Source organism: Ostrinia nubilalis, chromosome 7 (assembly GCF_963855985.1).
Source record: "Ostrinia nubilalis chromosome 7, ilOstNubi1.1, whole genome shotgun sequence".
NCBI lineage: Eukaryota > Metazoa > Arthropoda > Insecta > Lepidoptera > Crambidae > Ostrinia > Ostrinia nubilalis.
Genome location: NC_087094.1, coordinates 11045171 through 11062857, shown reverse-complemented (window position 1 = coordinate 11062857; position 17687 = coordinate 11045171). Strand labels below are relative to the sequence as shown.

Here is a 17687-nt window from a genome sequence, read left to right as displayed (position 1 = left end):
ATTTTCAGTTTCGTTGTTAACGAAGCGTTGAATGGCGCGCCCGGAGAGGCTTAGTTCAAACGATCATTGCAAACGTTGTGATAGGGTTAGAGACATGCGATTTTTGGTTTTACGAAGGTAATACGATAGAGAATAATACAAAGTAATAAAAACCACCGGTTATAGGGGCATTTTTTGGAGAAATTTATCAAATAACCAAAAAAACACGAATTTAAAAGCAGATTTTTTTCAAAAAGTATCATTTTTTATTATTTGTTGGCATTTTTTGTGTATTTTATGTATTTTTATAGAATCGCCTGTTATTTAGCATTATTACTGTTTTTATTTTATCAGGATATACCGCTTAGTTTAAAAGTTATTACGTTTTCTTTACAATAAGTAATTGGAAGAAAAAAAAATCTACAAAAAATAAAAAAAAAATCGCAAAAATTTTTTGACCTCTTTTTTGTCGATAAAAATAGGTCTAGTTTCATCTATTTTCATATGTACACTTTAACGTGACTCACACTGTATAAAAGAAAGTCGTGTTAGTTACACCACTTATAACTCAAGAACGGCTGAACCGATTTAGCTGAAAATTGTCAGGGAGGTAGTTTAGAGCCAGGAGAAGGACATAGGATACTTTTTATCCCGTTCGAAATAAAAAAAAGTCTGCTTATTTATTGCCATTAAGGCGGAACAAAGTTCGCCGGGTCAGCTAGTATATATGTATATATATAAAAGAAAGTCGTGTTAGTTACACCACTTATAACTCAAGAACGGCTGAACCGATTTAGCTGAAAATTGTCAGGGAGGTAGTTTAGAGCCAGGAGAAGGACATAGGATACTTTTTATCCCGTTCGAAATAAAAAAAGTCTGCTTATTTATTGCCATTAAGGCGGAACAGAGTTCGCCGGGTCAGCTAGTTTTAAATAAAATTAAATAAAACAAAAATAACAAACATTCGACTCAACGATATCTAAGTAAGGTCAGAGTGCTCGCTCTGGTTTAACATGAACCAGTGGCGTAATTCACGTATTTTGACACAGTCAAAATCTCGTTGACGTTTAGAAGTCGTCCTATTGAAAAACAGTTTAACATCCTTATTCACAAGGGTCACTTCGATAGAACGATGACTCGATAGGATCGCAACTCAGCGATTTGTGGCCGTTGAAGTTTTTTACGTGAATAAGGCTACAGGGAGTTCATGTTCAACGCTCGGCCTCTACTCAAAACCCCGCTACGCGATAGCACTTGTTTAATATGAAAGCAACCTAACGGCCTTTTATATTCACTTTATAGATGGTTGTGCTCGCGACTACGGACGCGTTAAAATAGTTTCTGTTTTTTTTACATTTTTCATTGATGCTTCGCTCCTGTTGGTTGTAGTCTAATGTCTTATAGCACCTTCGTCGATAAATGGACTACTCAACACAAAAAGATTTTGAAATTCGTACCAGTAGTTCCTCAGATTTGCGCGTTCAACCAAACGATAGATTAGTCATCGATACATTAGTCATGTTACTTACAGGGAACCCGATGACGAAGAGTTATTGGAGTTAATCAAAAACTATTTGAAGCAGAACGTAGACAAAAATGTCTCAGAAAAAGACGTTGCAGATATTGCTACGAATATGCTCGCAATGTTCAAAGAGGTATTACATTAAATAATTAAAATGCATTAATTAAAATTTATTTGAAATACTTAGAAATATTAACCAACATTAAAATTTTCTGATGTTTTAGGTGACAGAAACATTTTACTCGCAACCCCACTATAAGTGGAATGCCGATCATTTGAGGCAGTGGTGTGAAAATGTCAGGTGGTACTCACCAGCGAATTCTACGGATCTTATTATGGTGAGGCGATAAATATTAAATAAAATATGATTCTCTCTTTCCGTTATGTAATATTAGGTATTTTAACATTTCTATTAAATCGTATATTTTTATTCAGGGTATTCAAGAGGAAGCAAATTCTATATTCAGGGATAGATTAGTTACCGATGAAGAGAAAGGCAGATATAACGCTATATCCAGAAACTTCTTAAAAACGAATACAAAAGATACGATTTACTTTGCACCAAAATTGAAAGCTGATGGTATTTACATGGAAGCCATGGAGTACAATGATTGGTATCAAAGGACACAGAAGTTAATAAATCAGTGTTGTAAGTTCATAACATAACTTATTGATATGACAGTTAATTTCTCGGATAAAATGTTTGAACTTATCTTGTTTCTAGTGTCAGAAAACGAGAATGTGTTTGGAGATTCTGGCGCAGAAGTTTGTGCGGAAATTGGCACATTGTGCTCCTCTATGGCTCGAGCTGTAAGATCCTTCCTTCTTTATCCCATCTCTAATTTATTATAGCCATTAGTATTTATTGTAGCCATGTAACAGTGTTGGCAAGTTTGTTGTATAAATTCTTGATTGGTTAAAGGTACACTCATAATTTCACCAACATTAAAGAACCACTAAAGTTTAAAGGCTTCGCCAAATAGAATGCGTACCTATCGCCGCGTTATTGAGTTGATACGAGTTGTAGAGCGTTGTGTAGGTACTACTAGCGCCAGCGATGTGTTTGACATGAAACTACCTACATTCTACTATCACAATTCGGCGCTATATCCCGACGTCAGGCTAACGCTCTAGCGCGCGTTGGGTAGGTACGCGTTTTACTTCCTACTAATATTATAAATGCGAAAGTTTGTGTGGATGTCTGGATGTTTGTTACTCTCTCTCTCTCACGCAAAAACTACTGAACTGATTTTGATGAAACTTTACAGTGTTATTATTTATAACATATAGGCTATAATTTATGACGATCTGTGACAAGCTAAATTTCACGCGGGTGAAGCCGCGGGCTAAAGCTAATATAGATGACCCACGGTGAACTGTCCCACCAAACTCAATGACAGGGGGGCGCTACCATCGTTCAACTATATGGTGGTTTCCAACATGGCAAAAATCGAAACCAGCGATCCGGTATTGACGGTGGCGCCCCACTGTCAATGTCATGGATAGGACAGTTCAGTATTTTGGAACTATATTATTATGTAATATATTGCATGTCTAGATGTCAAATTATAGCCTGACATGACAGCTATCATATGACATTTGCAGTGTCGTGGCGGGATAGGGCTGAGCGTAATCGTGGGAAGTGCGGGCGTAGGCCGCCGCGCCGCCGCTCATCTCACCGCCGCTCAGCTGCCGGCAACTCTAGCTATCATCACGCATCAGCAGCACTTCTACTCGCACATGAAGAACGTAAGTTATAGTTTTTTTTTATCCTCAACGAGGAAGCTCTTGGCCTGCATCTTCTTACATGATGGAAAGTGATGACCAGGCTGAAAGGGAAAGAATCCTCAACCTCAAAGTAACTGGATACCTTACCTTACCTTTTAGTTTTAGCGGTTTACTTAACAACCTAAAGTTATTTTTGCTATAACAAAATGTATCCAGCATTAGAAAACTGCAGTGACCTGTATTCGTGATATTATTATTGTACTGAGTAACATTACAGACAATCTCAGTGACGTCAACTCTGTAAATATGAATGTTTCTTTTGTAAAATATAAAGCCTGGTCCGTGAGCACGTAGAATTTTGTCCAATGACCCCAAGCTACCCATCCTTATCGCTCGCGCGTAATTCTGTTCCTGTCGCGCTCGCACACTCACTGCGGGCGCCCGTCGCACAGTCGCGACAGCAACAGAATTACGCGCGAGCGATAAGGATGGGTAGCTTGGGGTCATTGGACAAAATTCTACGTGCTCACGGACCAGGCTTTACACGAACGAAAAAGATTTTTGGAATCCTCTCTAAACACCTTCCAGGCCTTAAACTCAGCGGGCGAAGGCACCCGCACTCTGGTACTGATTTGCGAATCAGCTGCGGAAGCTTCCCAGTTATCGAGCATAGAGGCGCTGCACGCCGCCGCCTCGGTCCACGCCGTGCCCGCGCGTATGATGCCCGCGCAGAACTCGCCGCATATGCTGCAAAGTAAGACACTTTACCTTCAGCTTTTAGGGCTACGCTACCCGTACAATGATACTGATCAGTGAGTTGGCGGCGAGTGCGCCCCAGCTGTCGATCGTGGAAGCGCTGCACGCCACAGCCCCTGAGCATGATGCCTGCGTAAAACCACAGAATACATAATAGTAGCAACAGAAATTGCACTCCCTTGATCAGGATCAGATGCCGACATTTTAACGGTAATAATAATAATGCAAAATTTCCAATGAACCTGGTGCATTCGAAATCGCACCTTACTACTACCAGGCCTGGCTCACTCCGCGCGGTACATCCGATAATTACCTACAGCGAAGCGCCCCGCCGGCGGGTATTATATCAGTCGAGTGTCACGCGCGCGCTCGTCAGGACGCTGGCGTGCGTTGTAGTATGATTATAATTCTATGATCGAAGTATTATTTAAAAATGGACATAAAGAGAAAGAAATATTGTGCGGCGTTCGGGTGTTTAAAAGTAATCTACCGGATTTATCTTTTTTTTCGCTTCCCAAAGATGCTGAAAGGTATGTTGGCCATGTAGGTAATCAATAATTCTTAGGATAGTATAGGAACCTAACCTACCATGACTACTGCTCAGAATGCGTTCGTTCGTTTCAGCCAAATGACGTCCACTGCTGGACAAAGGCCTCTCCCAAGGTTTTCCATAATGAATGCATACTTACCTACATACGTACCTCATTACAAATAAGTAGATTAATTATTTTTTCACTAGACAGCAACCCTAACAGCGTAAGAAGAGTTCAGAGGCACGCGATAGAAAGAGACAAAAGTTGTAGGTGAATAAAATTGTAGGTACGTAGTGCTGTGCGAGCTGAATTCCACTGTATCGCGTCGTAGCAAGACTCACATTTATTTAAATCGTCTTGCGGAGTAATCCTTCTGTACCTGTACTATTACTTATTCTGTGCTACTACGCTCACAAGAGCGCAATTTTTTTGTGATCAGAATTGATCTACCTCGCAGCTCAAGCGTCAGGGTTGTTTAAGCAAAGTAAAATAAATAAAAACTTAATTTTAAGAAGCAATTATTGTATTTACGATTAGTAAACGTTAATCTAGTGGTGTTTGTATTTCGTACCATCTCCAAAGTACCTATTAATAAACTTCAGTGTTGCGATAATTCGAAATTGGACAAACAGTTTTAAAAGGTGTAGTGTCGGAAAATAGACACGGTGAAGTAAAGTTAATGTTTTATTAGCTAAAATAATGTTTTTGCTATAGCTTTTTGCCATAAGTATTTCAAATTTATTTAAAAAATGCTGTTATTTTTAATTATTTAAATTACTACAGTTAATTATTATTTCTAAATATTACGATTTTCCATTATAAAGACGAATAACAGTGCTGTTGGAACAATAAACCTTGATTGCGACGATGATCGACTGAGCGAGTATAGGTACGCGTGTGTACACAGGCGCGTGGCGGCCATGACTGATTTGCAACTTGAAGTTGTCGCGCGCTGTAGGTAATTATCTCGGCCGGCATAGGCGAGTGACGGAGGCCTGGTAAAACTCACTGCACATGCTGCAAAGTTTAACTTTGGTTTCAGCTATAGGCCGACGGTACTCGTACTGTAATAGACATGTTGACACCACAGTCAATTGACGTACTTTTTAAAACTGTCAAATGAAACTCTCCCATAGATTTTGTATGGCACTACAAGCAAGTGACGTCACTATTTTGTCAACCCAATTAAACTACTTTTTTCAATTTTAATTCGAACAAAAATCGAAATTTACAGGTAATTTAAAATAAATTAGGTTTTTAAGACCAAAATGAAGAGTCTTTTTAAAACAGTCGTGGTTTCGAATTATTGGGGTATGGTGTCAAACTGTCTATTGTCCTAGCTGTCGCGCGTGGAAATCGTAAGTCGTAAGACATAACTATCAGCTATTGTGTCAGCATAGGGCTCTCTGATACTGGTTTGCGAGTTGGTCACAGCGCATCCTAGCATTTGGCAGTACTACGGTGCCTGCTCAGAATTTCATGTCAGCCTGGTTTTGAGCGCTTATACTCAATTTACAACAAGTACTACTTGCGATGTTTTCTAATTTACTTTTTCAAATTCCAGATATAAAGCAGAACTTAGGAATAGTAATCTGCCTAGATAAGGACCAGGAAAACGTGTGGGAACTGATCGACAAATACCCTCTGCTATACAACTATGGTCACGTGGTGTGGCTCGAGCGTTGGTCCGACGACACGCTGCGCCAGATGCCGTCTCTCGTCATACAGAGGTACCCTGGAAATGCACATTGTGGTCACGCACTTTCGCACTACAGCACTGGAGGTAGGTAGTGTAGTGGGTTGTGTAGTAGCAACATGTAATAATATACTGTATAGAATAGATCGTTTCATTCACGAAGACACGCCCTTTACACACATTACATTGTTTATTTTTGTTGTTTGTTTTTACAGTTTCACATTTTACTTGCAATCATATTTGTGTTCTCATTCACTATTAAACTACACAATCAAGCCACAAATATGTTTGCCACATTCACTACGCGTTACGAGTGTATCACGTGCCCTTTTCTGCACCCTGCATTATTTTAGATATTTTCAGAGCTTGCAGAAATCAGAAATATGTATTTGCTTTTGCATGAGATTTTAATGTAATTAATATGATTTTAGATTAGTTAAAGAGAGCATAACTGAAGTATCTAAAGAGGAGCTTCAAACTATACCCACGGAGGGCTTCGTCAAAATATACGAGAGCCTGGAGGCGAATTGGTTGCGCGCGCCGTGTCGTTACATCAACTTCATCAAGACGTACTTCAATTTGGTGAACAGGAAAAAGCAGGCTTTAACTCAGAGACAGAACATGCTATCGGTATGTATAGTTATTTGTCTTTTTTTATAAATATTTAATTTTCTGTTTTTACTTCGCTCAATTCTTAATTCAATTCATAAAAGGCAAATGTGCGTTTACGATCATCACATGAATAGAACCCATGTAAGCCACGTTTTCAGGCATCTTCGACGCGCGTTTCATACAATAGAAACTTGCTGTGCTCGTGATATTATCACTTGAAAGATTTGGAAATCTAGCAGCTGTCACGCGATCGTAAAACGTGTTTCGATGGCGTTCAAACGTGGTGTGCATGAACCCTTAATCACTGTTTTTTCTTGTACCAATAAATGCATTTATCACTACACATCTTATAGGCCGGCGTAGAAGCACTACGCAAAGCGCGCAGTGAAGTGGCGACCTTACAAGCCGAAGCGGCTGAGCAAAAAGCCGCATTGGCTGAGAAGCAAGAGAGCGCAAACCGCGCGCTTGAGCAGATCGCCGCCACCGTCCGCGCCAACACCGATCAGCGGGAGGAAATGCACGCGCTCAAGAACAATATTGAGACTGAGAATGAGAAGTTACAAATCCGGTATGTATGAACTGGTAAAATTCAGCTAAAATGTTCGTTAACCTCAGTAACCTTTTTGTTTTGTATGTAAAGCAAAGGAAATCAAGGTTAAAATCTCATAAAGACAGGTTTAAGGTGTTTTATTTTATATTCATCATTGAAAGCTTCATGTGATGGTCAATGAATCAATCACGTGTTGACTGTTTCATTTAATGCATTCGAATTACAGAAAGAAAGAGATCGAGACTGAACTAGCTTCAGTAGAACCAGTGATCGCTGCTGCCCGGGCGGCTGTGGGAGACATACGCCCTGAATCTCTGAGCGAGGTATTTATATTGCTTTATTTATACGACTTACTTTTTACACGTTAAACATAAAATAAAACGTTATAACATTTTAGATACGATCGTTGCGAGCTCCGCCAGATGTCGTACGGGACGTGCTGGAAGGAGTGCTCCGGCTTATGGGTATTGCCGACACTTCTTGGCATTCTATGAAAAATTTCCTATCGAAACGCGGAGTCAAAGAAGACATTAGGTAATTATTAAAGAGTAGAGAAAATTTACTTTTAGCTAGAGCAAACGAATTCAAATTCAAAACGTTTATTAAAGAAAGAAAGAAAAAATTATTTGGTATCAAAGAGTATTACATGTAACATTAAAATTTCTAGTGGTGTTACAAAATAGAGGTATAGTTGACCCACGCTGAACTGTCCCACCAAATTCAATGACAGGGGGGCGCTATCATCGTTCAACTATAATTATGGTTTCCAACATGGCAAAAATCGTAACCAGCGATCCGGTATTGACGGTGCCGGTGGCGCCCCACTGTCAATGTCATGGATAGGACAGTTCAGTATTTTGGAACTATAGAATAATAATATACATGACGTGACACCCTGCAAGGGCACAACAAAACATCAGGGAGAGGGTTAGTCTACCTTAACGAAGTTAGAATAATGTGATGATTTCAGATTTAGTTTTAAAAAAACAGTGAACCAAGTAATCGAATCGCCGAAAATTAATATTAATATCATATCCATAAAGATGGAGTAAGAAATTGTCTAAAAATTCGTAATGATTAAGACGGTCCTCTTCAGGTGCATGGACGCGAGTCAGATTAGTCCCGAGGCGGCGGAATCCGTGGAGAAGCTGTTGAAAACGCGAGGCAGCTCGTTCGAGCCGGCCACGGCCAAGCGTGCGAGCGCGGCGTGCGCGCCCCTGGCCGCCTGGGTGCGCGCCAACTTGGCCTACGCCGCCGCCGCCGCGCGCGTGCGCCCGCTGCAGGCCCAGCAGGCGCGGCTACACAAGTGAGTGTTGCTATAGATAGATCTAGCGCTTAACCAGGCCAGTTCATCTCCGCGAGTTTACATCGAAAACAAAACACGCACGATGGCCCACCTACAGGATACTATTGGACAAGGCCTCACATACGAGCGAACATTGACTCACGCACGCGTATTCTTGTGTATGATGGAAGAAAATAAAGAAAATGGTGTACTAAATACTGTGCAGTATTTAACTGCCTAAATAATAATAAAAACACAGAATGTACTTTTTTAAGTTGCCTCAAGACACTGAGAGGTAAATAAGTAGTTAATATTATTCATGATAATTCATGCTAAATCATGTATTTCCTCCGCCATTTTCCGCAGTTTGGCACCTCACGTCACATCATTTTACCGAAGTCAGCCCTATAGCTTCGGCGCAGTGCCGATCACTGACGTTTGTCAACAAAATGGTGCTTGACTCTTGAGACAGGCTAAATTACACCATATTGTGAATGACATTGAGCATACATTTTTAAAATACCTTCGCGAAGAAAAACTTCTGTACGTAGTACTTATTATTATTCTGTGCTATAGATCAGTCTTTCCCAAAGTGGGCGATAACGCCCCCTTGTGGGCGCTGCAGGCTTAAAGGGGGGCGGTAAGAGACCCAGAAAAAAAATCGGGACGGTGTAGAGGCTTGGGAGGCGTCATCTACTAGGAGGACTCTTAGACATCGACTGAGCTCGACTCTTGACTACAAAAATGGGGGGCGCTAAAAATAATTTAATTTGAAAGTGGGCAGTAGACTAAATAAGTTTGGGAACCACTGCTATAGATCTAGCGCTTAACTCAGACAGTGACATACAACGTGCTCTTTTTGATTTCCTGGAACTATAGTCCAGTCATTATAGTAAGTTCACCTCGGAATTCGAGATACCCAGCTGTAAGTCTGTAAATACGTGTATATTGACACCCTAAAAGTTGTCTCAAAACCTACATATGGTAGGGTGTAAGCAACTATTAAATTTCAAGGTCAACGGTCACAAAAATCGGTATTTTGCGCGTTTTTTAGAAATATCTCATTTCCTATGGGTTTTTTGCTATTTGTATTTATTATCAATATTGTAGATTACTAAATTCTCTACAAATTATGCTTCAAAAATTTTTTTATACGGTGAACCGTTTTCGAGATAGAGGGCGGAGAGCGCGCGGTCACTGCATCACTTCAGGTCAACTTAAGCGCTAATTCCCGTGGGAATTTCGGGAATTCCTTGTTGTAAATAAGCTTTAAGTTTACTAAGGTACCTACATGCCAAATTTCAAGCGTCTAACTTCCGTTAAGCGTTTAGATTTTTCATACAAAAGGATTTTCCCGCTAATTCCTGTTCCCGTGGGAATTTCTAAGTATACTATAACCTGCTTAGGTGTATGAAGAATAATTGTACCAAGTTTCGTTAAAATCCGTCGAGTAGTTTTTGTTTCTATAAGGAACATACAGACGGACAGACAGACAGACAAAAATTTTACTGATTGCATTTTTGGCATCAGTATCGATCACTAATCACCCCCTGATAGTTATTTTGAAAATATATTTCATGTATAGAATTGACCTCTACAGATTTATTATAAGTACTAGCGGCCGCCCTCTATCTCGAAAACGGTTCACCGTATAAAAATTTTTTTTGAACAAAATTTGTAGAGAATTTAGTATTCTACAATATTGATAATAAATACAAATAGCAAAAAACCCATACGAAATGAGATATTTCCAAAAAAAGCGCAAAAAACCGGTTTTTGTGACCTTTGACCTTAAAATTTAATAGTTGCTTACACCCTACCATATGTAGGTTTTGAGACAACTTTTAGGGTGTCAATATACAAGTATTTACAGACTTACAGCTAGGTATCTCGGATTCCGAGATTCTTACCTAATTTAAGCTTAAATGACTGGACTACTAGGGTATTAATAAGACCACTTCAAAGAATGGAATGGCATTACAGTTTTTGTTAAATTCAAAAATTTTTCCGACTTATTTTTTCATACGAAATTGTTTAAAAACTTAATTTTTCACTGAAATAATTCATAATTTACATACACTTATCAATAAAAAGTCTGCACAAAAAGACTAGGTGACAATGAGAGTTTTCGCGAATGAAAGATCCGCTAGATGGCGGGACGTGGATGTGGGGTCTGACTGCTGCGTGATTGGTGGATTTTGACATATCTGTCAATGTCATGTCAAAAATAACCAATCATGCTGCATTTGGACCTCGCGTCTACGTATTGCCATCTGGCGGATTTTTCATACGCGAAAACCCTCATTTTGAAAAAAAAAACTAGATTGATGATACTATAATCTAAATCAACTAAATCTACAATTCACAATATCTTCAAAAATATGCTTTTAAAAACACATATTCCTAAGACTCTTTAACAAGTTTTTATTTATAGAATATACCCCTAAAATTTCCGGAAAACAAATGGAACACGTTGTATAACGTCAGAGCATAGAAATCAGAGATAATAGACTCACTATACTGCCGCAACACTGTTGTATTACTAGCGCGGAGGGTAGTTGTCATCTCGCCTACCAATGTACAATCGCGGAATGAAAAGGTTCGTCACCTTAGTGTCGGTTTTAGCTTGCACTAGGTACTGTAAGAGTCAAACCTGCCAACATTACAGTGCAAGAAACGGTGCTGCTAACATTTAAATAAATATGACGTTTGCTAACGAATAAGGTTTTGCTTGTTTATTTTTCTATCCCATCAGTGCAATGTAGTTTTTTTTATAGAAATAATAATGGCAGGTTGAACCAACAAGAAGATTTTAGTTTATCAATCATAATAATCTTCTTGACAAGATAAATCGTCAAACAACTTCGATCTGAATAATTTTGAACTTTACTAAGCAACAATTAAAGATTATTTTCTCTGAGATTATTCTGTAACATAGTTTCAAAAGGTAATATGTGCTCGCGATTCGTTGAAGGAATCAATTTGAAAACTGACGAACCTTTTCATTCCGTGACTGTACATTAATTTTTAACATTTATCTTATTATTATTTTTAATCTGAAGCATATCTAAAGTCTCGCTGATGTTAGACGTCTCATAAACACCCTTCCGTGCCTCAGTGGACTGAATTAAGCGCTAGATATACAGTGCTCCCCTATGGATTGATGCTACTTAAGGACTTTTTCGACGCCTCCATCAATCCCTTTTAGGTGCTCGCTAACTTGGCCTACGCTGCCGCAACAGTGCGCATGCGCCTGCTGGCTCCCTAGCCATAGTCCCTGCCCAAGTGTGTGTTGCCACCACATCCTTACAGTAAATCGTTTTTAGGGTTCCGTAGCCAAATGGCAAAAAACGGAACCCTTATAGATTCGTCATGTCTGTCTGTCTGTCTGTCTGTCCGTCCGTCCGTCCGTCCGTCTGTCCTTCCGTATGTCACAGCCATTTTTTTCCGAAACTATAAGAGCTATACTGTTGAAACTTGGTAAGTAGATGTATTCTGTGAACCGCATTAAGATTTTGATGCAAAAATAAAAAAATAATAATAAATATTGGGGGCTCCCCATACTTAGAACTGAAACTCAAAAATTTTTTTTTCGTCAAATACATACGTGTGGGGTTATCTATGGATAGGTCTTCAAAAATTATATCGAGGTTTCTAAAATACTTTTTTTCTAAACCGAATAGTTTGCGTGACAGACGCTTCCAAAGTGGAAAAAAGTTGGTCCCCCCCCCCCCCTCTAACTTCTAAAATAAGAAAATGAAAAATCTAAAAAAGGCATATGATGTCATTACTATAAAAACTACGAACGAAAATTGTTTTGAACGAGATCTAGTAAGTAGTTTTTTTTAATACCTCGTAAATCGTAAACCGCTTGTTACCGCGTAATCTTTCATACTAATAATTTAAATAAAAAATAATAATTTTAATTTCATAAATCAATGGTACGGAACCCTCGGTGCGCGAGTCCGACTCGCACTTGGCCGGTTTTTTAAATTCTATCACGTATCACCTTTCAGGAATCTTGTCGCCGCCGAGGAGCAGCTGCACGCTTTATCCAGCGGACTGGCCACAGTAGAGGAGCGCGTGGCAGCGCTGCAGCAGCAACTGGGCCAGCATTCGCGAGACGCGGCCGCGCTAGAGCTGTCCCTTTCAAATGCTACTAGCACCATCACCGCCGCCACCGCGCTCATCGCCACGCTCGCGCAGGAGTATGATGCCTGGGAGACTGATGTAAGACTACTGATATAATAAAGCTGTGAGCTCTATACAGCTGGTTGGGTCAGTATCCGCGTGACGCGGCAGCGCTAGAGCTGTCCCTTTCAAATGCTACTAGCACCATCGCCGCCGCCACCGCACTCATCGCCACGCTCGCGCAGGAGTATGATGCCTGGGAGACTGACGTAAGACTGCTATTTTACATCTAGTTTAACTAGTCTAGCAAGTAATGCCATTTTGAGCCACCACTCACGTGATAACGCAGATCTCAAGCTGAGATCAGGCGATCTCATTATGATATGTAATTGATTCAGTATTTTTTATTTTCAGCTGGAAAATATATCGAGAGAAATAGTACAGCTGAATTCTCGCTCACTCCTAGCTGCTGCTTATGTAGTCTACTTGCCTGATGTAACTGAACAGCAAGCAAGGTACGTTAAACAAAGGAAAATATTATAAGTAATAAAATTTAATTTTATGATTCAGTTCCCAATATCATAGCTATTTATTTTACAGGCAACAATTAAAGAAATGGGGTTCACTAATCGGTTTCGATGATGAGTCTTTCTCAGTCCTCAATTTCCTTTCGACGCCAGAGAAGCAACTGAAATGGGAGGCGGATGGCCTGCCATCAGACTCGTCCGCTATCAAGAATGCCGTGCTCATTGATCAGGTAAATTAATTGAAACCAAGGTTACGTTGTAGTTTGATGCAAGAACCATCAGATCATGCGACTGTCGAAAATGGTAATAATTTGATTTTTTTATCACGAAGGTTCTGCAAGCTCAGCGATGCGGCCTGACTCCGCTCGTTATCGACCCGGATGGTGAGGCGATCGCTTGGTTGAAAAACACGCTAGCTGAATCGCAGTGCGATTTCGTGTCGCAGCATAGTGAAAAATTACTCACTACCGTACAGTACGCTGTCAGGTAAGTACGCTTTTTTTAAAAGAGTGTAATTTATCTGTTTTCGGCACGTCTTTTTTTATTTTCAGGCGTTACGTTTGGCAGATGTTGTTTTATACATCACTAACGGCCGTCCGCGACTTCGTACCTTACTTATGGGTTGAATTTTGCAAATCTCGCCGTAAAAACCATCATTGAACTTCAACGAACATTTAAAAAAAAGCATTGGTAAAATTGGTCCAGGCGTTGTTGGATTGTTGAGTCAGACGAGTTGGCGACCTTCGATGCTCGCTTGTTTTTATTATAATTTCCTTCTTTTCTTTGTCAGTGTATGGTGTGCAATAAACTTACTTAATTTACTCTATTTGAAAGAAAGAAAGAAAGAAAAAATATTTATTTGGTACTAAATGATACACATTGACATTTGATTATTAAATAGATTTTTGTTTTTACTAGTGTATAATTACCCTAACATTGAAAAAAGAAATGCTGTGTATACCTGTAATTGAGGTCATATACGTACCATGTTAAAATGTATAACTGTACTAAGTATGTGACTTTGTTGGTGTACCTAATAAATAAATAAAGAGTATCTAATTTATCTATCCGCTTTTTCGCCAGGCTCGGACGCACGCTAGTGATCACGGACGTAGACGGGATACACCAAAGCTGGGCGCCGCTGCTGCTGGGCGGCGGCGGGCTGCTGCTGGTGTCTGTGGGGGCGCGCCTGCCGCCGCCGCACGCCGCGCGCCTGTCCCCGCTGCCCTTCACCGCGCGGCTCGAGGCGCTCACAGGTACCCGCGGCTCCCAGGCTCGGGCGTAGTACAACCCACCACCACCCATTGCCATACTAACCTTGCGGTTATACTGGCCGAATCGCGGGAGGTGTGCGCGAAATTGCGGCTGCCGAGGGCAGATAGTAGAAATGAGACGTATTTACTAGAACAGATCCACACACTAGGTATTTTACAGTACTAGGCGGCACCTATTCCATTTTAAAAAATACTTGATCCACCTAGTATTTTATAAATTACACGATTTCCGACCCTACCCTGAAAGTAATAGAGGTTATTATTGCGTAATCCGTAGTCGTGTATTACGCGCACCTAGTATTTCTCGCTAACGTACGTAGAGATTCACTCCGTCTCTGTCTGACCAAACAAATTTGAGCGCGACGAAGCAAACGCACACAAACGTAGTCAAACCATATTCATGTAAATAAGAAAAAAGTATGTAAATATTTTTATGAAATTGATATCTTTTAAATACGCCAACTTTTAAGTTGACAGTCCAAAGCCTGTTGAAGTATGAAGGGAGGAATTATATTATTATTCAATTTCAAATTGCATTATTCATACTACGGTTGTATCTTTTCAAAGAAAATTTTATTTTAAAGTCATATTACTTGGATTAGTCCGCACTAGTCGCGTCAAGTATGCTAAATTACTACGTACTAGGTGGAACAGGTATTTGGATCGAGTATTAATAAATACTTGGAATAGGTGCACCTAGTATCAAATTTACCTAGTATAACCCATCTCTAGCAGATAGCACTCCACCGCGCCACACTTCTTCACTCCCTACAAGTTATTTACTCTTCGTCCTTGTCCCTATGTTCAGTTCTCCCCCTTCTGGGCCCTGACAATCACACCTTCTGACGCCGCCCGCCAATCCCCGCTGCACTTCACCGCGAGGCTCGGGCTCTCACAGGTACATACATCGTTGGTTCCTTCAGCCAGCGGCCGATGCAGGCATCCAGCTGACGCTCATGACGCGGGCTTCTCGTCGCTTCTGCGACGGACTTAACTGAAGCTCGACCCGAGTAACATTGTCCCGCCCTCGACACGGTATAAGCCCATCGAATAGGTCGATGTTTGTCGAGCCCCAATGAGCGATTAGCGAGTGGGCCAGAAGCGCTAGATACCAGAGAAACGACATATGTACATACGGTGCTTCGTAGCTATAGGTCCATCGCATAACTGAGTCAATGTCTTATTTATGGGAGTGGCATAGGGGGTTTTTTGTGACGTCAAATTTCAGCAAGACTTCAGATGTGTTTCAGACTTGTATGCTCTGTTACGACATCTTTCCTATCATTTATTTCTTTATTCCCAGATCAATTGGTGTTCTACGCTCTGCAGCGATTGAATCCAGAAGTTAATGAAAAATCTAAAGAGATAAAGCTGAAAAAAGCTACTCTTCAAAAGCAACAATATGAGTTACAGGTATGTATGAGTAAATTAATATAATTATAAATACCATTCAGGAACTTTCCATATATTATGTATCTTTACCACGTTAACCCACGACTTTACACAACTAATAAAGTTTATAAAAATGAATATACTTTTTAGGAAAATCTCCTACGAGATCTGTCGAAAAACAACGACATCCTACACGATGCAAATCTGCTCGCTTCGCTGAACAAAACGCGCGAGACGGGCGCTACTATAGCCGAAGCGTTGGCGGCGGCGCACGCTATCTCTGCTAGCACTCGAGCTGCCTGTGACACCTACAGGTCAGTCCATGATTGAATGTGTAAAAAATAAATAAATTATAATAAGAATAAATTCAGGTAAACAATGGGGTACTATCGGGGACTCTTCCGCCTGACCACTTTGTAGAAATTTTAGCGTAAGCGCATCGCTCCGGTCACGTGCTCACCCCGTCTCTAATTGGTTACGCATTTTACTATATTTTTACTACGACCAATAAGAGACAATCAGGGCTTAGGTTGCAATACGAAATACCATTGTGCACTTTATTGTCATACGGTTAAGGTTTAAAACGAAATGTTTCTTTTTCTTCAATCTTTCTTAGTTTTAGGCTGAGTTGCACCACCTAACTTTGACCGTAACTATAACGGTAACCGGTGCTTTTTGTATGGAGTTTGACAGAATTTTGACGTTTGTTAAAGTTAAAGTAAGATGGTGCAACTCAGCCTTAGAATTTTAATAATAGAATTTGGTTACAAACAAATAGATATGTATTTTTTTTAATATTTTGTTTTTATACGAGGTCTGTCTGCTTTTTGCTTTGGCGATCTGTCGACATATTCTCTCCTTTGTTTTTTTGCGAAGTTTCGTGATCAATAACTGATTGATTTGTGTTGACCCGTGCTAGTAATTGGACTGTTTGATTGCCTTTTTATTGACCTCCGCTCGATTACTGAACCATGCCTCTCAAAATAATTTTACAAACTTATCTATACATTGTTAACTGTTTAAGTATTATTTAGTTTGAAGTTTAATTGTTATTGATTTAAGACCTTGTGTAAAGACACTTAATGTGCAATAAAAAATTGAATTTGAAATAAAACTAACTTAATATTATAATATTTACGATAACCAATTACCTGGATCATTGCTACCTAGTGCAATATTTATATTAAATTTTAATAACGTAGATAAGTGTTTCTTTAAAACGGAAAACAAAATATGCATTAAAAATAAATAGAAACCTATTATAAGTTTTTATTTACATTCAAGGATTTAAGAAAGTTATAGCCAGATCTTACAATAATTGTTTTTAAGCCACAAATATTCCTTAACTCTTTACTAATTAATTCAATAACATATTGTTTTAAATTAAAGTTCCGAATAAATTAAATACCTATTAAATAAGTAAAATTCGAAAGTAACTGTATGATTTTGTATTTCTCGCCCTAACTAGCTAAACTAATATCATGAGATTTACACTCATAATATCAACAATAATTGTAGAAAAGGCTACTTTTTTCTCGGGAAATTGCATAGTTACCTCGGAATGTGCGATAGCAATTTTGTGACCCGAGCGGGCAATCGCTAGTTCAAATTTTACACGAAGCCTCATATAATATTTTGTAGCGATTCTTTATTGGGTTTCAAATTGACTAAAATGCGACGTTGCCAAACGAGCGCTACGGAT

General features: G+C 39.6%; 1 protein-coding gene across 1 annotated transcript in view; it reads left to right on the top strand.

Annotated features, from left to right (window-relative positions):
• LOC135073494 (cytoplasmic dynein 2 heavy chain 1-like) overlaps window positions 1-17687 on the top strand; it is a 38409-nt gene that overhangs the window by 4823 nt on the left and 15899 nt on the right. Inside the window, exons 12-30 of the mRNA XM_063967679.1 lie at window positions 1511-1634; window positions 1726-1839; window positions 1937-2150; window positions 2226-2311; window positions 3107-3250; window positions 3818-3983; window positions 6083-6248; window positions 6646-6844; window positions 7180-7394; window positions 7603-7699; window positions 7774-7910; window positions 8473-8682; window positions 12678-12891; window positions 13207-13307; window positions 13393-13549; window positions 13651-13805; window positions 14403-14575; window positions 15897-16006; window positions 16136-16299. Of these exons, the coding sequence (XP_063823749.1) occupies window positions 1511-1634; window positions 1726-1839; window positions 1937-2150; window positions 2226-2311; window positions 3107-3250; window positions 3818-3983; window positions 6083-6248; window positions 6646-6844; window positions 7180-7394; window positions 7603-7699; window positions 7774-7910; window positions 8473-8682; window positions 12678-12891; window positions 13207-13307; window positions 13393-13549; window positions 13651-13805; window positions 14403-14575; window positions 15897-16006; window positions 16136-16299 (2946 nt within the window). The remainder of the gene's footprint in view (window positions 1-1510; window positions 1635-1725; window positions 1840-1936; window positions 2151-2225; window positions 2312-3106; window positions 3251-3817; window positions 3984-6082; window positions 6249-6645; window positions 6845-7179; window positions 7395-7602; window positions 7700-7773; window positions 7911-8472; window positions 8683-12677; window positions 12892-13206; window positions 13308-13392; window positions 13550-13650; window positions 13806-14402; window positions 14576-15896; window positions 16007-16135; window positions 16300-17687) is intronic.